The 15,616-nt window shown below is 36.4% G+C and overlaps 1 protein-coding gene across 1 annotated transcript; it reads left to right on the top strand.

Annotated features, from left to right (window-relative positions):
* Positions 1–1,264: 1,264 nt before the first annotated feature.
* Positions 1,265–14,978, top strand: LOC116260478 (transcription factor IIIB 60 kDa subunit-like). Its single transcript, XM_031638858.2, has 18 exons — positions 1,265–1,592; positions 3,335–3,416; positions 3,501–3,579; positions 4,700–4,785; positions 4,871–4,947; positions 6,476–6,532; positions 6,700–6,812; positions 6,906–7,015; positions 7,107–7,193; positions 9,113–9,193; positions 10,698–10,862; positions 10,963–11,115; positions 12,253–12,546; positions 12,744–12,824; positions 12,901–13,035; positions 13,448–13,537; positions 13,677–13,730; positions 14,104–14,978. Exons 1-18 carry the CDS (start codon positions 1,531–1,533, stop codon positions 14,359–14,361), a joined length of 2,064 nt encoding a protein of 687 aa, XP_031494718.1. The 5' UTR covers positions 1,265–1,530; the 3' UTR covers positions 14,362–14,978.
* Positions 14,979–15,616: the final 638 nt, after the last annotated feature.

The following is a 15,616-nucleotide window of genomic DNA, read 5'->3' as shown; positions in this document are numbered from 1 at the left end:
TCCTTGTGCCTTCAACTACCAAATTAAGTTGAGCCACGGGAATGACGAAGGTATTAAGTTAAGCCTATCGAAAACGGGAAAACGGAAATCGGAATACTCCACTACATCCTATATATATTCACCAATATCATTAATAACCAAGGGAAAGTTCAATGTCTATAAGAAGATATATGCATATATAAATATGGTCAGAGAGAACTATTTCTTTTCCATTTAAAAGGTGTTTGATTGCTTCAAATCTGAGATCCATTGGTCCAACTCTGCATTGGGGGCGCACTTCGTATCTAGGGTTTCATCAATCTGCAGATTTCAGAATACTAGTTTTGATATTCATTTTGTCTACCAAATTAAGCCATGGATCTCTTTTTCTAAGTGGAGAGGGGGACGAAAGGGGCACGTGACTTCAAATCCATGGACGAAAGTAGTAACCCACGTCCCTTTTGGACAAGCGCGAACTGAGAATCCTAGGATTTGATATCTGCTGATCCAAAGTCCAAAGTTTTTACATTAGAGGGAAGAAGTAGTTCTTCCATCAGTCATGAGGTGGACTTCCCGATAGATTTACCCAATATTATTATCGTCTTTTATGATCATTACTATCATTACGCATATATTTTTGTTATGATGGTGATGATTGTCGTGATTATTCTTAAATTAGAGATGGAAGATTATTTACAATTTTTGGTCGAACAATACTCGTAATTAATTATTCAAATATTCATGAGCAGCTCTTCATCTGACATATTTCATATTTGTAAACCCCCAATAAGTTGAATATGGTCGTCAAGTCAAGGACTGTTGTTGGGCTCTGCTCAATTCATAAGAGTTCGTCAATATAAATGCCCATACATATGTGCCCCTACTATCTATTTATACATACATCTTATATTTTAAACTCACTCACATATATGTTATTTATGCAGATCTTATCATAAGAAAATGCACTTAGGCTTGATTAATCTCTTCTGGTTTCCATAATTTAAGGTCTGAACAAATGGATGACGCCATTGACTAATATGAACCAGGGTAATGTACATTCAATGTGTTTTCGAACTAAGATGCTCGGTTTGAAAGATTTCCCGGCAACATTATTTCCCTTTCTCTCGCTTTTCGCGCGGGCGCGCTTTCTGTGTCCACCAAGCGAAGTTACTAATTCAGATCGGTTTTCATCCCTGGAAAGTCTTTCGGCGAAAACCGAATCGTTCTGGAAACCGATTTTTAGGGCGCGGTATAAAACGGATAGGTCCGATGCGCGTTTAGTCTGTCCCGTCACAGTGATCCCTCCCGTCACAAAGTTATCGCTCGTGTTCCTCACTGGCTGGTGCCTTCAGTTCCTTTCGTTCCCTCTCAAAAAAGGGAGGGAAAAACCGTTCCAATTCTAGGGTTTCCTAGTGCCCACCGTCCGCGAGCCTCCTTCTTCGTTGATTGGAGGGTTGCTGATGGTAATCTTCTCATACATGTTGTTGGATTCTTGATCGCTTCGTCGTTTCCGGTTTGGGGCGACTGGGGGAAGGTTGAGTTGGCGGAGAGATGTGGTGTAAGCACTGCGGGAGAGACCAGCCTGGGTATACTGATGAGATCAATGGCTACACGTACGCAATCTCCCTTTGGCTCCTTCATTTTCTTTTCTTTCGTGGATCTGATGTCTTTCTCTTCCATTTGTTGTCTTGCGGATTCTAGTGAATCATCGATGAATCGGGTTTCATGGTTGACGAGCTTGGTTAGATTGTGTGGAGTTTTTCGATTAATTCCATTTCCTTGTGAACGGGGAATTCACATCTAGTTGCAAATTATTTGCATATCTTGTGTTTTGATTGGTTGACCCTGATTTTTGGTTCAGCGGTTATCTGTAAGTTGAGCAATCTTGTGCCTGTCTTTTAAAGAGAACAGCGACTTAAGCCGTGTAACTTATTGTTTGCCAAGTACGTGTTTAACCGATGGCTTCTGTGACGTGCAATTTAATCTGATGGGTTACCCGTAATGGATACGGCAGTTTTGGATGCTTTTTCGTGGTTTGGACCGCGACATGCTTGTTGTCAGCCAAAATCTGAGGTTTTACTGTATGATAGCTTGAAGATCTTCTGATTTACGATAATCTTGCTGTCTCATTATTGAAAATCGTCCAGCTTATTGTGCTTATGCTGTGTTATTCTCTACTCACCCTGTTCAGGTTTAGACTTTAGCCAATTTAGAGTTACTCGTTGGTGACTTCCAATAGAACCATAATTTAATTTATATTTTTCGTTCTCCATAATTCTTTTTCGTTTTAATTTTCTTCCAAAAATTGTTGGAAATTGGACAGAAACATTAAAGCGATGAGTTCCATCTATTCTCCCTTTCTTTTGGGAATGCCATACGAACTTTATATCCTTTTTTTCTCCCATATTTGTTTCTCTCTTTCATAATTTGAGGCGACTGTGTTTGTAACATTAAATTGCCTTCATTCTTTATTAGGCATAAAATGCACAATTTAGAGCGAATTTGAATATTCAATATTATGCTCATTTTCGTGCATGTGCATATGTATAAATAATCAAACATGCTTGGCTATAAGACTATTGTCTGTCATTTGCACCTTTACTAACATCTTCTTGGTTGTTTTCTTTGTTTAATATTTTCTATTGAGAAGTCAAGCCACCAAAGTAAGTTCCTAAAGAGCTTATGCAGACTTGCTTTATTAGTTAGCTTCAATCAAGATCAAATGTGGATTTTTTAGTTGGGGAAGACATTAAGCATGCAAAGCTTAAGTAAAGCAAACTTGAGTTGCATTAGACCAATAATATTTGTAAGTATTGGGATTTGGGTGTGTGCATGTGCGTGCAAAATATAGACACTTACGTTTGCTGTCTTCTTTAAATAGACAATATAGCATATTATATAGGCTGAAAAGTTATAACCTGTTTGTCACAATCCTTGTCTTGCAATTTTTCTTTGCTAACAGCTAATTTGTTAAGCTCAAATGGTTGGATGTCCTTGATTTGTTTGTTTCAAATTTAATTACTTTTCAATTGCTTAAAATAGAATTTGCCAAGTTTGACACTGATTTGAGGATGCAAATTTTGTAGAGCTGAAGCAAACCATTTCAAGCTCGATCTTAAGTTCAAAATAAGTATTCTGAAATAGCCCAACTCTGGGCAACTTAAAGTGTACTTCAATAGTTCAATCACCTTTTTTCACCCCGTTTCTCATGCTATCCTATTTATTGCCTAATAATCCAAAAGCATGATGCTGTTTAAGTGATTCAGTAAATGCACCTACCATTACACGACCACTTGGAAACTAACAGCTGAATAGTTTGTCAGACAAGTAATGTAATCCTGTTGCTTTTTGTCAGATGTTGTACTGGATGTGGAAAGGTTATTGATCAAGATTTGTTCTCCTCAGAAGTAACCTTTCTGAAAACAAGTTCTGGACAAGTATGTTGGCCTTACTCTCTTCATAATTCATATTGGAAATTCTATCGACAGTTACTGATGACTGAGAATTATAATTGAATACAGAGCAGAGTAGCAGGAAGTTTTGTGAAGAGTGTTAGAGATTCTGGAAGTTCTGAGTCACATGAAAGGACTCTTGCAAAAGGTATTGCTGTATGTACAAGGAGTAGTCTGACGATATCTTTCCTTATGTTTCTTTCTTATTTTTGCTTATTTTTCTGAGTACCTTTTGTGTGGATGAAATATCTGGCATTCTTATGTATGAAACATCACGAGACTTAGTTGTGACTTACAAAAAGAAAGAGCATCTCAACTACATTTTATTATAAATATATGAAGTCTTTGATGCTATGGTGCATTACTTTTTTCTTTGTTTTGTTTTTGTATGTGTCTTTTTAAATGTGAGTTGGTGCACTTTGTCAAATCTCAAATGAGTATGTGACCATATTTTTACACTTCAAACTGAAAGAATAGGTATTAAGTCCATTGCACAATTTACCAACTGCATTGACAAATAATCCATGAATCATCTTGATAGTTGCTCCATCATTGTATTTGCTGACTAATTATGGTAGAGTAAGATACATCCTATGACTAATTGCATGAAGAAAGGACAAGCATTCATCTTTGAAGAACAGCAGCTATTCATCCTTTTTAGGTTGTAACATGCAAATATGTATATTTTGTGAATTAAGACCCATGGGCATGGTGTGCTCTTATCACATTATAGCTTCAATTGCTGGAAGTGTGAAGGTGAAACATTCGATTTGGATGCATGTAAATTTGCTCTTGGACTCATGGTTGAAGGCCTAAATAAATACCAGCAATGAAGTGAAACGTGATACTGATAAACGTAACTCAATATTATATAATAGCATATGATAGTTCAGTATAGCAGTGGTTGCTGATTTGATGCTGGGACTTTGAAGTTTGAACCGTGAGCATGTGTGCTGTGGGCATGTTAGGTTTACTATTTCCTTTTTACTCCATTGTGAAGTTGTCACTTCTATACCACACAAGAAAAGGAGGAAAAATTAACTATGTTCTATGATATTAAGTGAAGATTAAGTCATTTTCTAAGATAAAGGTATCAAATATGCTGTAAATTCATATATGATTTGTTGCGTCCAAATTTTTATTACTTTCTTTGCTCTATTGGATTGTGGGTTTTTGAGTTATGCATGTTATTCTTTTGTATAAGTGTATTTATAATTAAATGTTTCTGTATGTGGACTTCATTTTGAAGGCTTTGTCATCTTTTCCAGGTAGAAATGAAATTAGCGATATTGTTTCTGGCCTTGAAATGAGTGGTGGAGATTCCCTTATTGACCAAGCACATCGGTTATACACAGTATGTTCACTGATTTTTCTCGCTCGCATTATGTTGTTAATCTATACATAGTCACCATGCTTTGGTGTGTGATGCCTGGAAAAAGATTGCTGTTGAGCGTAATTTCACCAGAGGCCGCAGAACTAATCAAGTTGCAGCATCATGCATTTACATCATTTGTCGGTAAGAGACCCCTTTTAGTTATGCTGCAGAGTTGGTGTACTGTCAAATTTGTCACATATGATAGTACTATTTAGTTACAATGGTCATGATTTCACGTTTAACATCTGGGCTGGGCCTTGTATACATATGTATGACCTCTTGATTACTGTCTGCTTTTGATATAGCAGGCTATACTTCATCCTTTTGATGTGGGAGACCATAAGTCATCCAGTCAAATTGATTGCGCTACTCACAATGGTTCTCAGTTTGTTCAACCCACATGTCTATGTGTGAGAGTGCACATGTCTGTGATGTGTCTGTGTGGCTTGTGTACACTCGTACCATTGTGAAGGATTAGCAAATATTCTTATGTAAAAAAGATGAGCTATATTAGACGTCATAACCAAAATAATGTGATGCACGCTTTACAGGATCTAGGTGTCTTCCTTGACAGAAAAAGGTTCTCTATGTCATGCTAATCCATTAAGCCAGCTAGTCAGCTAGAATAGATGTTATACGGTATTGCTATTATATTTGTCTTTAATTAACATTCAGAACTTATAAACGTGGAAGGTATTTCTGGTGAATCACATTGGGAATGCACAACAACCATTTTCAATACCTCATGATTTTCTCAGCCGCTTTTCTTTCTGCCTTTTTCATATTTATCTTCTATCCAAGTTTTTTTCAAGTAATCAAGTTTTATTGTCACTAAAAATCATTTTACAACCATGTTTCTATTATCTGTCCTGGTGTTTTTACCTTATTTGACAATACAATAAATTGGAATGCAAACTTCATTACATGCAGTCTGCTATGTTTATCATATGTTCTATTAAGGCCATGGACATCAAGTTTAGAAGGACAACAGCAAGTCTGTAATGCTCCCATTATGTTAGCTTTTATTTTTCATGTCCAAAATTGTATTTGAGTTATTGTACTTTACTGATATCTCGGCAATATGTGTCCTTTCTTCCCATTACAAGCTTTCCTTTTTTCACTAGATTGAATATGGTACTTTTATAGGTGACACACGGCACTCTTTTTGTGTCTTTGTATGACTTTTTATTTCAATTTGAATACCTGGAGTTGTGTCAAAATTTGTTGATTTGAGGAATCATCGCGAATTAATGCGAAGAAATTGTATTCTTCAAAAGCTACTTTTGAGCCCGTTATTTTTTTTTTTTTTGAAGAAACCTTTTAGATGATCTTGAATGCTCAACTAGAAGCGTGCTTGTGCTTCATCTACTTTCTTTCTTTTTGCTTGTTTCGGTCTTTCAGCTGATAGAGTCAAACCGTGCTACCGTTGTAGTGCATTCATTTGTTATTATCCTTTTCTTCGTTAGCTCATCTTACTTCCTAAGTATGAGACTATGTATGAAGCATTTCTCTTTTTATAGAGTCTATTATTTCTTGTCATACAGCTTTTGTTGATGTATTTGATATCATATTATCAATGATGTTATCTGATAAGAGTAATTCATATATTTCTTAGTTTCAAGTTTCATAAGGGGGAATCTGATATCCGTTATACATGTTCTCTTTGCAGGCTTGAGAAAAAACCTTACCTCCTTATTGACTTTTCAGAGTTCTTGCAGATAAATGTGTATATATCTCTGTCTTTTACAACCGTTTAAGTTCCCAATAACAACAAGCCATATTCATATTCATACTATTGTCTCTTTATTGCCTCAAAATTGTCTGAGTCTGAGGCAGCTGTACTCCTGTGCCCATGATTGAGTTGCCCTTCTCTCTGTCAAATATTTGTTGCAGTTATGTGCTAGGTGCTGTATTTTTGCAGCTTTGCCAGCTATTAAGACTTGTCCAGCACCCAATTGTTCAGAAGCCTGTTGATCCAAGTCTTTTTATGCCTCGATATGCATCCAGTAGGTTCCTGCATAGCTATCTGCTGTTCTTTTATTCTAGCCTATAATGCTTATATATTGCTCAGACTTTTGTTTCTTATTTGTTGATTATAGTGCTAGTTACCAGCAAGGAAATGGAAAGGAAAGACATGCACACATTATGCCGTGAAATTTCAGTCACAGCTGTGCGCATTATAGCAAGTATGAAACGAGATTGGATACAGGTAAGCATTGCCCTAACATCCAAAAAAGAAAAAATAAGAGATTTACTATTGTAAACTGTCACTGATGCGTTCTTTTTGCTATTGATTATAGACTGGGAGAAAACCTAATGGGTTATGTGGTGCCGCATTGTACATATCTGCACTTTCATGTGGTATCAGCTGTTCTAAATCTGATGTTGTAAGTTTCAATGATATCCGTTTACTAGGAAAACTATCCTTCATAGTACTGATTCTGTATTTCTTTCACGGATATCTAATTGATCCTAGTATTCCAAAAAAAATTGGAGATAAGTGAAACACGTTACCACATTTTGTGGTTTAGTTGACATAGTTTTGGGCACATATATTGTTCATTTTTAAACTCTTATATTACTGAGTTGGTACCATCTGTATTCTCATTGTGTATTTTTCTCATCCACCTCCGTTATGGGAACATAGGTTTAATATTCAACATCTTGTTTTGGGGGCAGTTGTCACTAGACTTATTTGGATTTTTTGTTTCCAACAGAAGGATAAATTTCTACTAAAGAAAACACAGAAATTTCAAAGTTAAAGCAAACACATAAATTTCAAAATTCCTATAAAGCGATTGGCCAACAATGCAGTCTTAGCCAGTCACATTATGGGAAGGAATATCCTTTGTTATCTTTTCAGGAATTAAGTTTTTCTCCAAAAATATCTGCAAGTTAAAGAAACTAAACATAACCTTGAAATTAAATAGAAGGGCTGGTCATATGCATAGAGCGATGGAGCTAAAAATGAGGTCTAAGGATAGGACATAAGTGTTATGCCTTGGAAATAATTCCATATAAGATTTGTTGCGACTTGAGAGCACCTTCCCATGTTATAAAGGAGAGAATTTCCCTCCAATTTTTTTTCCAAAGTACGTCTGTCCTTATCATCTGCATGGTAGCTGCATCCAGTGTCTTCTCGAAATGTTTCCTTGCACTTTGTGAACATCTTCTGTAATGTTTGAAAATTTTGCAAGCATTTTGCAGCATATTAATTTAATACACTAAATTACCAAATCATTTTTCCTTCTTTTGAGTTTGATGAATATGTCATCAGTTTTTTATTTTCGCAACGAAGCTCATATTATGAATAAAGTTATTGAATAATAATAAAAAAAGCAGTAAAAACAAAAAATCAGACATTCAGCTAGAGTGAAAGCAAGGATCAATAGGGACAGTGGGATGCAAATGGACATGGCGGCAGATTGATGTCTCCTGTTTTTCCTTTTGTGGACCAGAAAATTTGGGACTGGAGCATTTCTTTATGAGCTTAAAATCCATCTCTTCCCCTTGAAGATATAATTGGCCCTTTCATTCATATGTATTACCTGATATTTAGTTAAAACTGGTAATTGTGGACCCTAAAAGGCATTTTTGGTGTCAAGCTAGGTGTCCTAGCCAGTGCGAAGGAAAAAGATGAAAATATTATAAAACAACATAATTAAACATCAGAGAGACATGTAGAGAACTAATTTGTAGATGACTCTGTATGGGATTAGAAGCCAAGAACAAAAGAAAGTGCTTTTTCTTCCAAGATGAGTTTATCTTGTTACTCATTTGGAGTAGCTTCTTTTAATCATAACATGCCCTAACTTAATAGAGTGAATAAAAGCAGACATATGGGCATGATTAGCTTTGCATGGGGGCTTTGGTCGTTGGCGTCAGCCCCTGCCAACTCTAAAAATAATGGAGAGGCTAATTCAAACTAGAAATAGATATGGTTGATTAAAAGAATTTGCTAACTACAAAGGACCTCTAAGGGATTGGACACCTGAAATCTATAATTCTACATACAAAGCATATATTATTAATGATTTTTAGGAGCTTAAAATTCTTGAGTGGCTGCTAGGCAGTACCAGATTTTTTCAAGAGCTTGAATTTAATAACTTTTTCATTTCTCACTTGTTCTATTTGATCCTTTCAAAAATTCGAAAGAACTTGCTACTTTTTGAAGATCACTGTTTCTAGACTCTGTTTGTTCATATATTTTTGTGTAGACTTTGGCTATGCAATAGCAAAGTGCATTTGAATCTCTTCCTTTCACAATTCCATTTCTGATTATTTGCATGTATCTTTTCTTGACCAGGTTAATATTGTTCATGTTTGTGATGCTACTTTGACAAAACGGCTGATTGAGTTTGAAAACACGGAGTCTGGGAGCTTGACAGTATGTCTTTATCATGTACTTGATATTTTTGTATTACTGTCAACCTGAGAAATTAGGTGGCATGTTCATTTTTTGTCATTGCATCTTTTGTGACAAATTCTCACATCTCCACTAGCTTATTCAATGTTGAAGGTAAACATTTCTCTTTTTTCGCTCCTTTCTATTTGGTTAACATTATGTTATGGACAGATACAAGTCATAATGAAAAGCAATCTAAACATACTGCAATGGTCGTACTGAATAACATAATGAATGGAAGAAGAGGGTTATATGCTGCATTTCTTGAAGTATGGCTGTAAGTGAAATGTGTTGCAAAAGCCAACTAAAGTAGCAGTGAGTTAAGTACTCTTAAAACTTGAAGGAGGAAAAAGTTGTCTTTCTGTCATGGAGTCTAATGAAGGTTTCTCTAACATGAGACCTTGTAGAAACCTACTTTACTTGCTAGAGGATTTCCTCGCAGATCTTAGGTTTCATGAGGAGAACTATGATGGATTATCTGTGTGGATTTGCTATCCTAGTTAAAAGCCAACTGGAAATCCTGGCTATACACAAATCAAGATTTGGGTTTACAGGTCTGTGTTTCAGAAGAACCACCTGTGGTGAGCTCTAGGCTGAAGAGCTATAATTTATGGTATTTATGAAGAGTTATTGTTGAGGCCTCTGTTCATGGATCCCAAACTGGAGAATTGAGCAGGTTACACTTAGATGCCTGGTTGTGACAATAAGATATTAAGATAAGATTCAACTTTGTTTACCATGTGAGGATAAAACATAATTAAATGGAGCAGCAGAGAAGACCGAGGATATAATTGTTCTCTTTGTTTGATATTAGCGCACTAGTTGTGAGGTCTGAATAAGGTACAACTTCAAGGTTGTGTTTGATTATCCAAGATCTGACCTCAAGGTCCTTGCATTTTGAATTCCGTGAATTAACATCAGGGCTTGCCCCTAGCATCTTTGATCAGACCTTTGGGCAGTATAAACTTGTAATATATATATCTTAGATCTGTTCTGACATCCTTAGTTTGTTAAACCATGGATTTCAGCGTGGAGCCCTTAATGCATCGGTACATTTATGCCACAATAAATCTATGGATTTATGATCTTTGGCTTTCAGCACTCCAAAAATATTTGCAGTTAGTGGGGATAAAGATGTCTTCCCCCAACTTGAGGAGGAGCTCAAAGGGAGTTGGTTTAATATTCTTAAGCCCAAAGGCATCAAAGTTTATGGCTCTTTATTAGTTTATGCGTACAACTCCATATCTTCTAAAGAGCAATTTTTATCTATTTCCACTTTTCAGAGGGAGTATTTACTGAAGAACCATAGCAAAGTTTACAATTTAATAGTCTTCTTTCTTGTTTCTCCTCCTCCTCCTTTTTTGTTTTATCTTGCTGATGGAATCATGATGGTTTACCTAGGGGAGTCTGAATGCCGACAATTATAGATAAACTCATATTGAGTATGAGAAAAGACGTAGTGTTGATACTGTGATAACATTTGCAGATTGACACTTTCATTGAAAAAGCCAAGGAGTTTGAGGCTGATGTTTCTAGAGTGACTGCAAATGTTGGCCTTGGAACCCAAGGAAGCTCAGAGGTTCTCTGTGAACATAAAGATAGAGGCGCCACTAATTTCCTTCATGGGCTATGCAGAAAGTGTTACGATGATGTAAAGCAATTGTCCTTTTCTTTATCAGCATCTTCTTTTATTATATTTACTTCTTATTTCTATGAACTTACTTTATTTTTGTTCCTCTTGTTTGTTGCAGTTCGTTGAAATCTCTGGTGGGATTCAGGGAGGATCTGATCCTCCTGCTTTCCAGCGTGCTGAAAGAGAAAGAACACTGAAGGCATCAATAGATGAAAATAATGAGGGCCAGAGTAGTCAAACAGTTGGTGACAAGCCAAATATGCCCCACAAAGTATCTCTGGAACTTGCGCTTGTTTCACATACATACTGTTTTCCTAATATGTTGCTGAAGGATTTGATAGTTTGACAGAGAAAGTGCATAAAATCTATTGAAACCGTGTAGTTATCATGTTATTGTAGTTTTTAACTTCTTTCGATTATTTTCTGGAAATGCTGGGAAAGTGATTTTGTTGACTTTTTCCCTTTTTTTTGCAAAATTTTATTTACTCGGATTGCATTTACTGACAATTCTTACCATTGTTGCTATCCAATGATGGTAAAAATAGCTCCCCATTTTTTAGCTATTTTCTAGCCCATAATCGTTTCCTTCTGTGTCTGTGGCGGTGGGTATCTCAATGTCTTTGAGTTGTTTGCTAACAAGTTCTAGATCCATCTTTGGGAAGATGGACCTGGTTTCAGGAAGATAAAGAGTTGGTTGTGTCTCTCTGTAAGGTCTGCTTAAACCTTGGTTGCCAATTGATATTAAGACATAGAAATACATACATAGAGAGCTTTATCAGTGTTGATCGTGTTGTGATGTACTTTCTGTAAGAACAAAAATATCGGCATCATAAACCTATGTACTTGAAGTCTTCTCAATGAGTACAACACCCAATTAACACAAGAAATATTTGAATCTATATCCCACTCACTAAAGATTTCTCACAATGTCAAGAGGAAAATGGTGCACTAAGGCACAAAGGAAATCAGTGAATACCACAAAGATGAGCTTCAAAGAAGCTTATATAGAGAGGGCTAACCAAGCATATAAATAGGAGAGGGAAGCTGTTTGTATCCTCACCAGCTAGAAAAATTAGCTGTTGGAGACTCCAACTTCTCCTTTTGGCTGAGCTATTCTCAGCACCAGCATAATAAAAAAATAAAAATTACAGAAAGATGAAGGAAAAAAGTACATAGAAAAATAAAGGAAAAATACAAGATACTATTGAGCTCGACATTTTTATGCCCATATATTGGCTTGGAAAGGAGGTTCTTAGGTTTTTTTTTTTTTTTGGTTTATAAGACATTAGTTCTTCTCTTTCCTTATGTTCTTTTTTAATACAAACTGATAGTGCCAACTAGATCATCTGGTGCTGGATCAAGTAGAACTACTTTAAAGTAAGGGCTGTGATTTATGTTGTCTTGATAGGATGGAAAAGGATCATGCTCTCAAGCTGGATCAGAGTTTTCTGCAAGTGAAAGAATGGCCTCAAGCAATTCTGAAAGTGCTGATCATGTACATGTAACTGAAGATCCGACTTCCAGCAAGAAGAATTTAGATGGTGGAGAGGACGGTGGAGATAAAGAAAATTTAATGAACAAAAGAAGCCCAGAAAACGTGGCTGTTGATGGGAATTCTCCTGTTAAGGAACGTCAACATGAGGATGTTGGAAATCTGGAGGATGATGAAGCCGAAACACTTTCAGATATAGATGATGCAGAAGTACATAAATCTCTAATTCGCTTCTTTATGTTTTGGAGTTTATTTTGTAACCTGGATATATTATTGCAACATTTGCTCATGTTTCACATGCTTCGGCTTGAGGCCTTACAATTGATAAGTTGCACATTTTTTTTTTTTCACTTTCTCAAAGGACTTGTTATTTCCTGCTTTCTTTTTTTGAATTGATTGAACTATAGGTTGATGGTTACCTTCATGATGAAGAAGAAACACGCCTGAAGACTATCATTTGGACTGAAATGAACAAGGAATATCTTGAGGTCAGAGTATTCATTCCATTCTTCTAGGTCGAGTAGGATGATGAGGTCAGACCATTCTCACAATGACTTTTTACAGGAGCAAGCAGCTAAAGCAGCGGCTATTGCAGCTGCTCAAGCAGCTTATGAGGCCAATCTCTCAAATTGCGCAGACATGCCTGGGGCATTTGAAGTGGCAGCAATGGCAGCTGCAGCAGTTGCGAAGTTTAAAAAGGTACGTCATGTCATAATATGTCATCTTTTTTTGAGATTTGGAATTGATTGGAAGCAAATATTTGCTTCTTTAGCAAGTTCAAATTTTGAATTATATCATATAAACATGGTATTGTTTGTCATAGGAATTATCCCTACAAACAAACTGACCAGTCTACTGTGGGATGTTTTTATCTTGATTGGGCTGAAGTCCAGATGCAAGAAACTCAGTTTGTGAATATTGTTTTCTGGAATAAATTGCTTGTTTAAAAGGCAGAAAGATAGGCTACTATAGCTTGCATACCATGGAAAATAGAGAATAGAGCACCAAAACCTGTTCAAGCAGAGAAGCAATGGTGAAGCATTAGTCAATGAACTTTGAACTTTGCACTTAGCTGCATACTTCATTGACTCTTTGATGGTCTAACATTTAGGAAAGACAACAAAAGCGTGCTGAAGAGGCCAAAAATAACACCCCTGCTCAAACTGCTGCGGAGGCCACTCGTAGAATGTTAACGAAGAAGGTAACCTTTTTCACCTTTTATATGTGATACTTCTTTTTTTTTTTTTTTCCAAATTCCAAATGTTGAAGCTTGCACATCTATAAGGAAATGTTATGCAATTTAGAATTGCTTCTTGAACTAATGTGTGGTTTACATGCAGAGGCTCAGTTCAAGGATTAACTATGATGTACTAGAAAAACTTTTTGATGACACGGTAATGACTGTCTCCTTGTTTCTCTACATGAATACTTTGGTTTCTGTACATCTCTAATAAATCTTAATATTTTTTTGTTATCTAGTCAATGTTATTGCTGATATGTTTTAATATGTATAGGGATTTCTCGTGGCTTTGAAATTTGAATGCATTTTTTTGGAGATAAACTCCGAAACATCCTCTTACTCTTGCCACGATGAATTTTAGAATATAAGATGGCTATTTAGGTTTGTTGTGACTTCTCTTTTGTCCAGTGCATGAAGAACTATGGGCAACATAAAAGATTCACCATGTTGGTCTTAGATTATCAAAACTTTTGATGCTTGAAAATGTACATTTTTTTCCCTTCACCTGTTTGGGGTCTTCAAATCAGGATAAGGAGCAGTTGCATAAAAATATGGACACCACAGCCAAGGGAGATGTGAAAAAACAAAAGATTGAATCAGCAGAAATTGATGGTTTCTCTCAACCATTGGATGATGTGGATGATCAAGCGTTCAAGTCTGATGTTTTTGATGGTGATGGAGCCGATATTGGGGGTGAATATGGAGAGTATGATACATATTCATATCATGGAAATCAAAGTTATGGCTATAGTTATGACGATCAGTATGGATATGATGATTACTGATTGTAGTTTAAACTGGGCTTCAGACCAAGATGCATGTTGTGGTAAGCTTACAATCTCCTGTTGTGGTAAATTATGACCCCAAATCCCCAGTAAGCCTGGATGCAGCTCGCTGTAACCTTGAGCACAATATAGTGAACAGACAATTGAGCTGTACTTGAAATAAGGAGCAGGATGGACGTCATTTTGACAGGCATAGCTCTAGAAATGATTAACAATTTATGTTGATCTAAATGGCAGTATGCAGTTCCAGGAAGCCGAAGAGAGGCCACCAGTGCTCCTATATATGTATTATTCTGTTTCTCCATTCATTTGCTACTCGGAGTTGGAGCCGCCTTATTAAGAGGCCCTTATGGGATAGTAACCTGAGGAAGACCCATTGGCACCTCTATGGAAAGGTGTTCGTTGCCGACATGTAACTAGTGCGTTTTGATGCTAGTGGATATAACCACATCCCACAGAGGGCAGGCGACAGTTCTTGTTCTTTTGGTGCTTTGTGGCACCATCTAACTTTTAACCACAATTCTTTGCCATAAATGTAATTGTGATAAACCAAGTTCAGTTGAATCATCATTTCTTTTGCTCTAATGAGATGCTAATATATTATGCTGTTCTTTCAAGCTACCTGGTGCTTTCTCCTTATGTGCATGTACGTTAGCGAGTTCATCCTAATTCCTACCAGGAATTCAAGCAATTGTATCTCCAATTTTCTGTCAGCCATTTAATCATAACAGACTGCCTTTAGGAAATACATCCAAAACTGACTGAAGGCCCAGTTATGGTCCCTTTTGTGAGGGTCAGGAAAAGCAATGGTTGCACTGCTCTGGTTGAGTAGGAACTATGACTGCTCATGCGATGGCCATGGCCTTCTGCCACAAACGGGCGAAGGTTGAAATATTAAGAGTGCTTCTCGGTTGGCAAAATTTGAGGATATGTCCCTCACTATTTTAAGAAAAATCGCTAATATCTTATTTGCAGATGTAGCTGTCTTCGGGCACCAAATCTACATGTGAAACTATCTGATGCAAAATTGGTCATATCTGGATGGTATTACTCGATCGGCTTGTTATTCTTAATTTTAGAACTAACATCAAACATAATCTTGACGGTAAACCCACATCTTAAATATATTGTGTATAAACCTTATTAAACTGAACTGTAGCAACTAAAATGTCTAAATGCCTTTCTTGTAATTGTTCTATTGAAATAAAATAAAGAAAATACAAGAAAGTACGTAATTGGTCCGTAAAAGACGGCT

The sequence above is a fragment of the Nymphaea colorata genome, chromosome 9 (genome assembly GCF_008831285.2).
Source record: "Nymphaea colorata isolate Beijing-Zhang1983 chromosome 9, ASM883128v2, whole genome shotgun sequence".
In the NCBI taxonomy this organism is placed as follows: domain Eukaryota; kingdom Viridiplantae; phylum Streptophyta; class Magnoliopsida; order Nymphaeales; family Nymphaeaceae; genus Nymphaea; species Nymphaea colorata.
Note: the sequence above shows the minus strand (reverse complement) of the source record. Positions and strands in the feature narration are given on the sequence as shown.

Coding starts and splice junctions, on each gene's coding strand:
- LOC116260478 (XM_031638858.2), top strand. CDS start 1,531: ATGTGGTGTAAGCACTGCGGGAGAGACCAGCCTGGGTATACTGATGAG. Junction 3,580..4,699: donor TGAAAGGACTCTTGCAAAAG/GTATTGCTGTAT, acceptor CATCTTTTCCAG/GTAGAAATGAAATTAGCGAT. Junction 4,948..6,475: donor TGCATTTACATCATTTGTCG/GTAAGAGACCCC, acceptor TTCTCTTTGCAG/GCTTGAGAAAAAACCTTACC.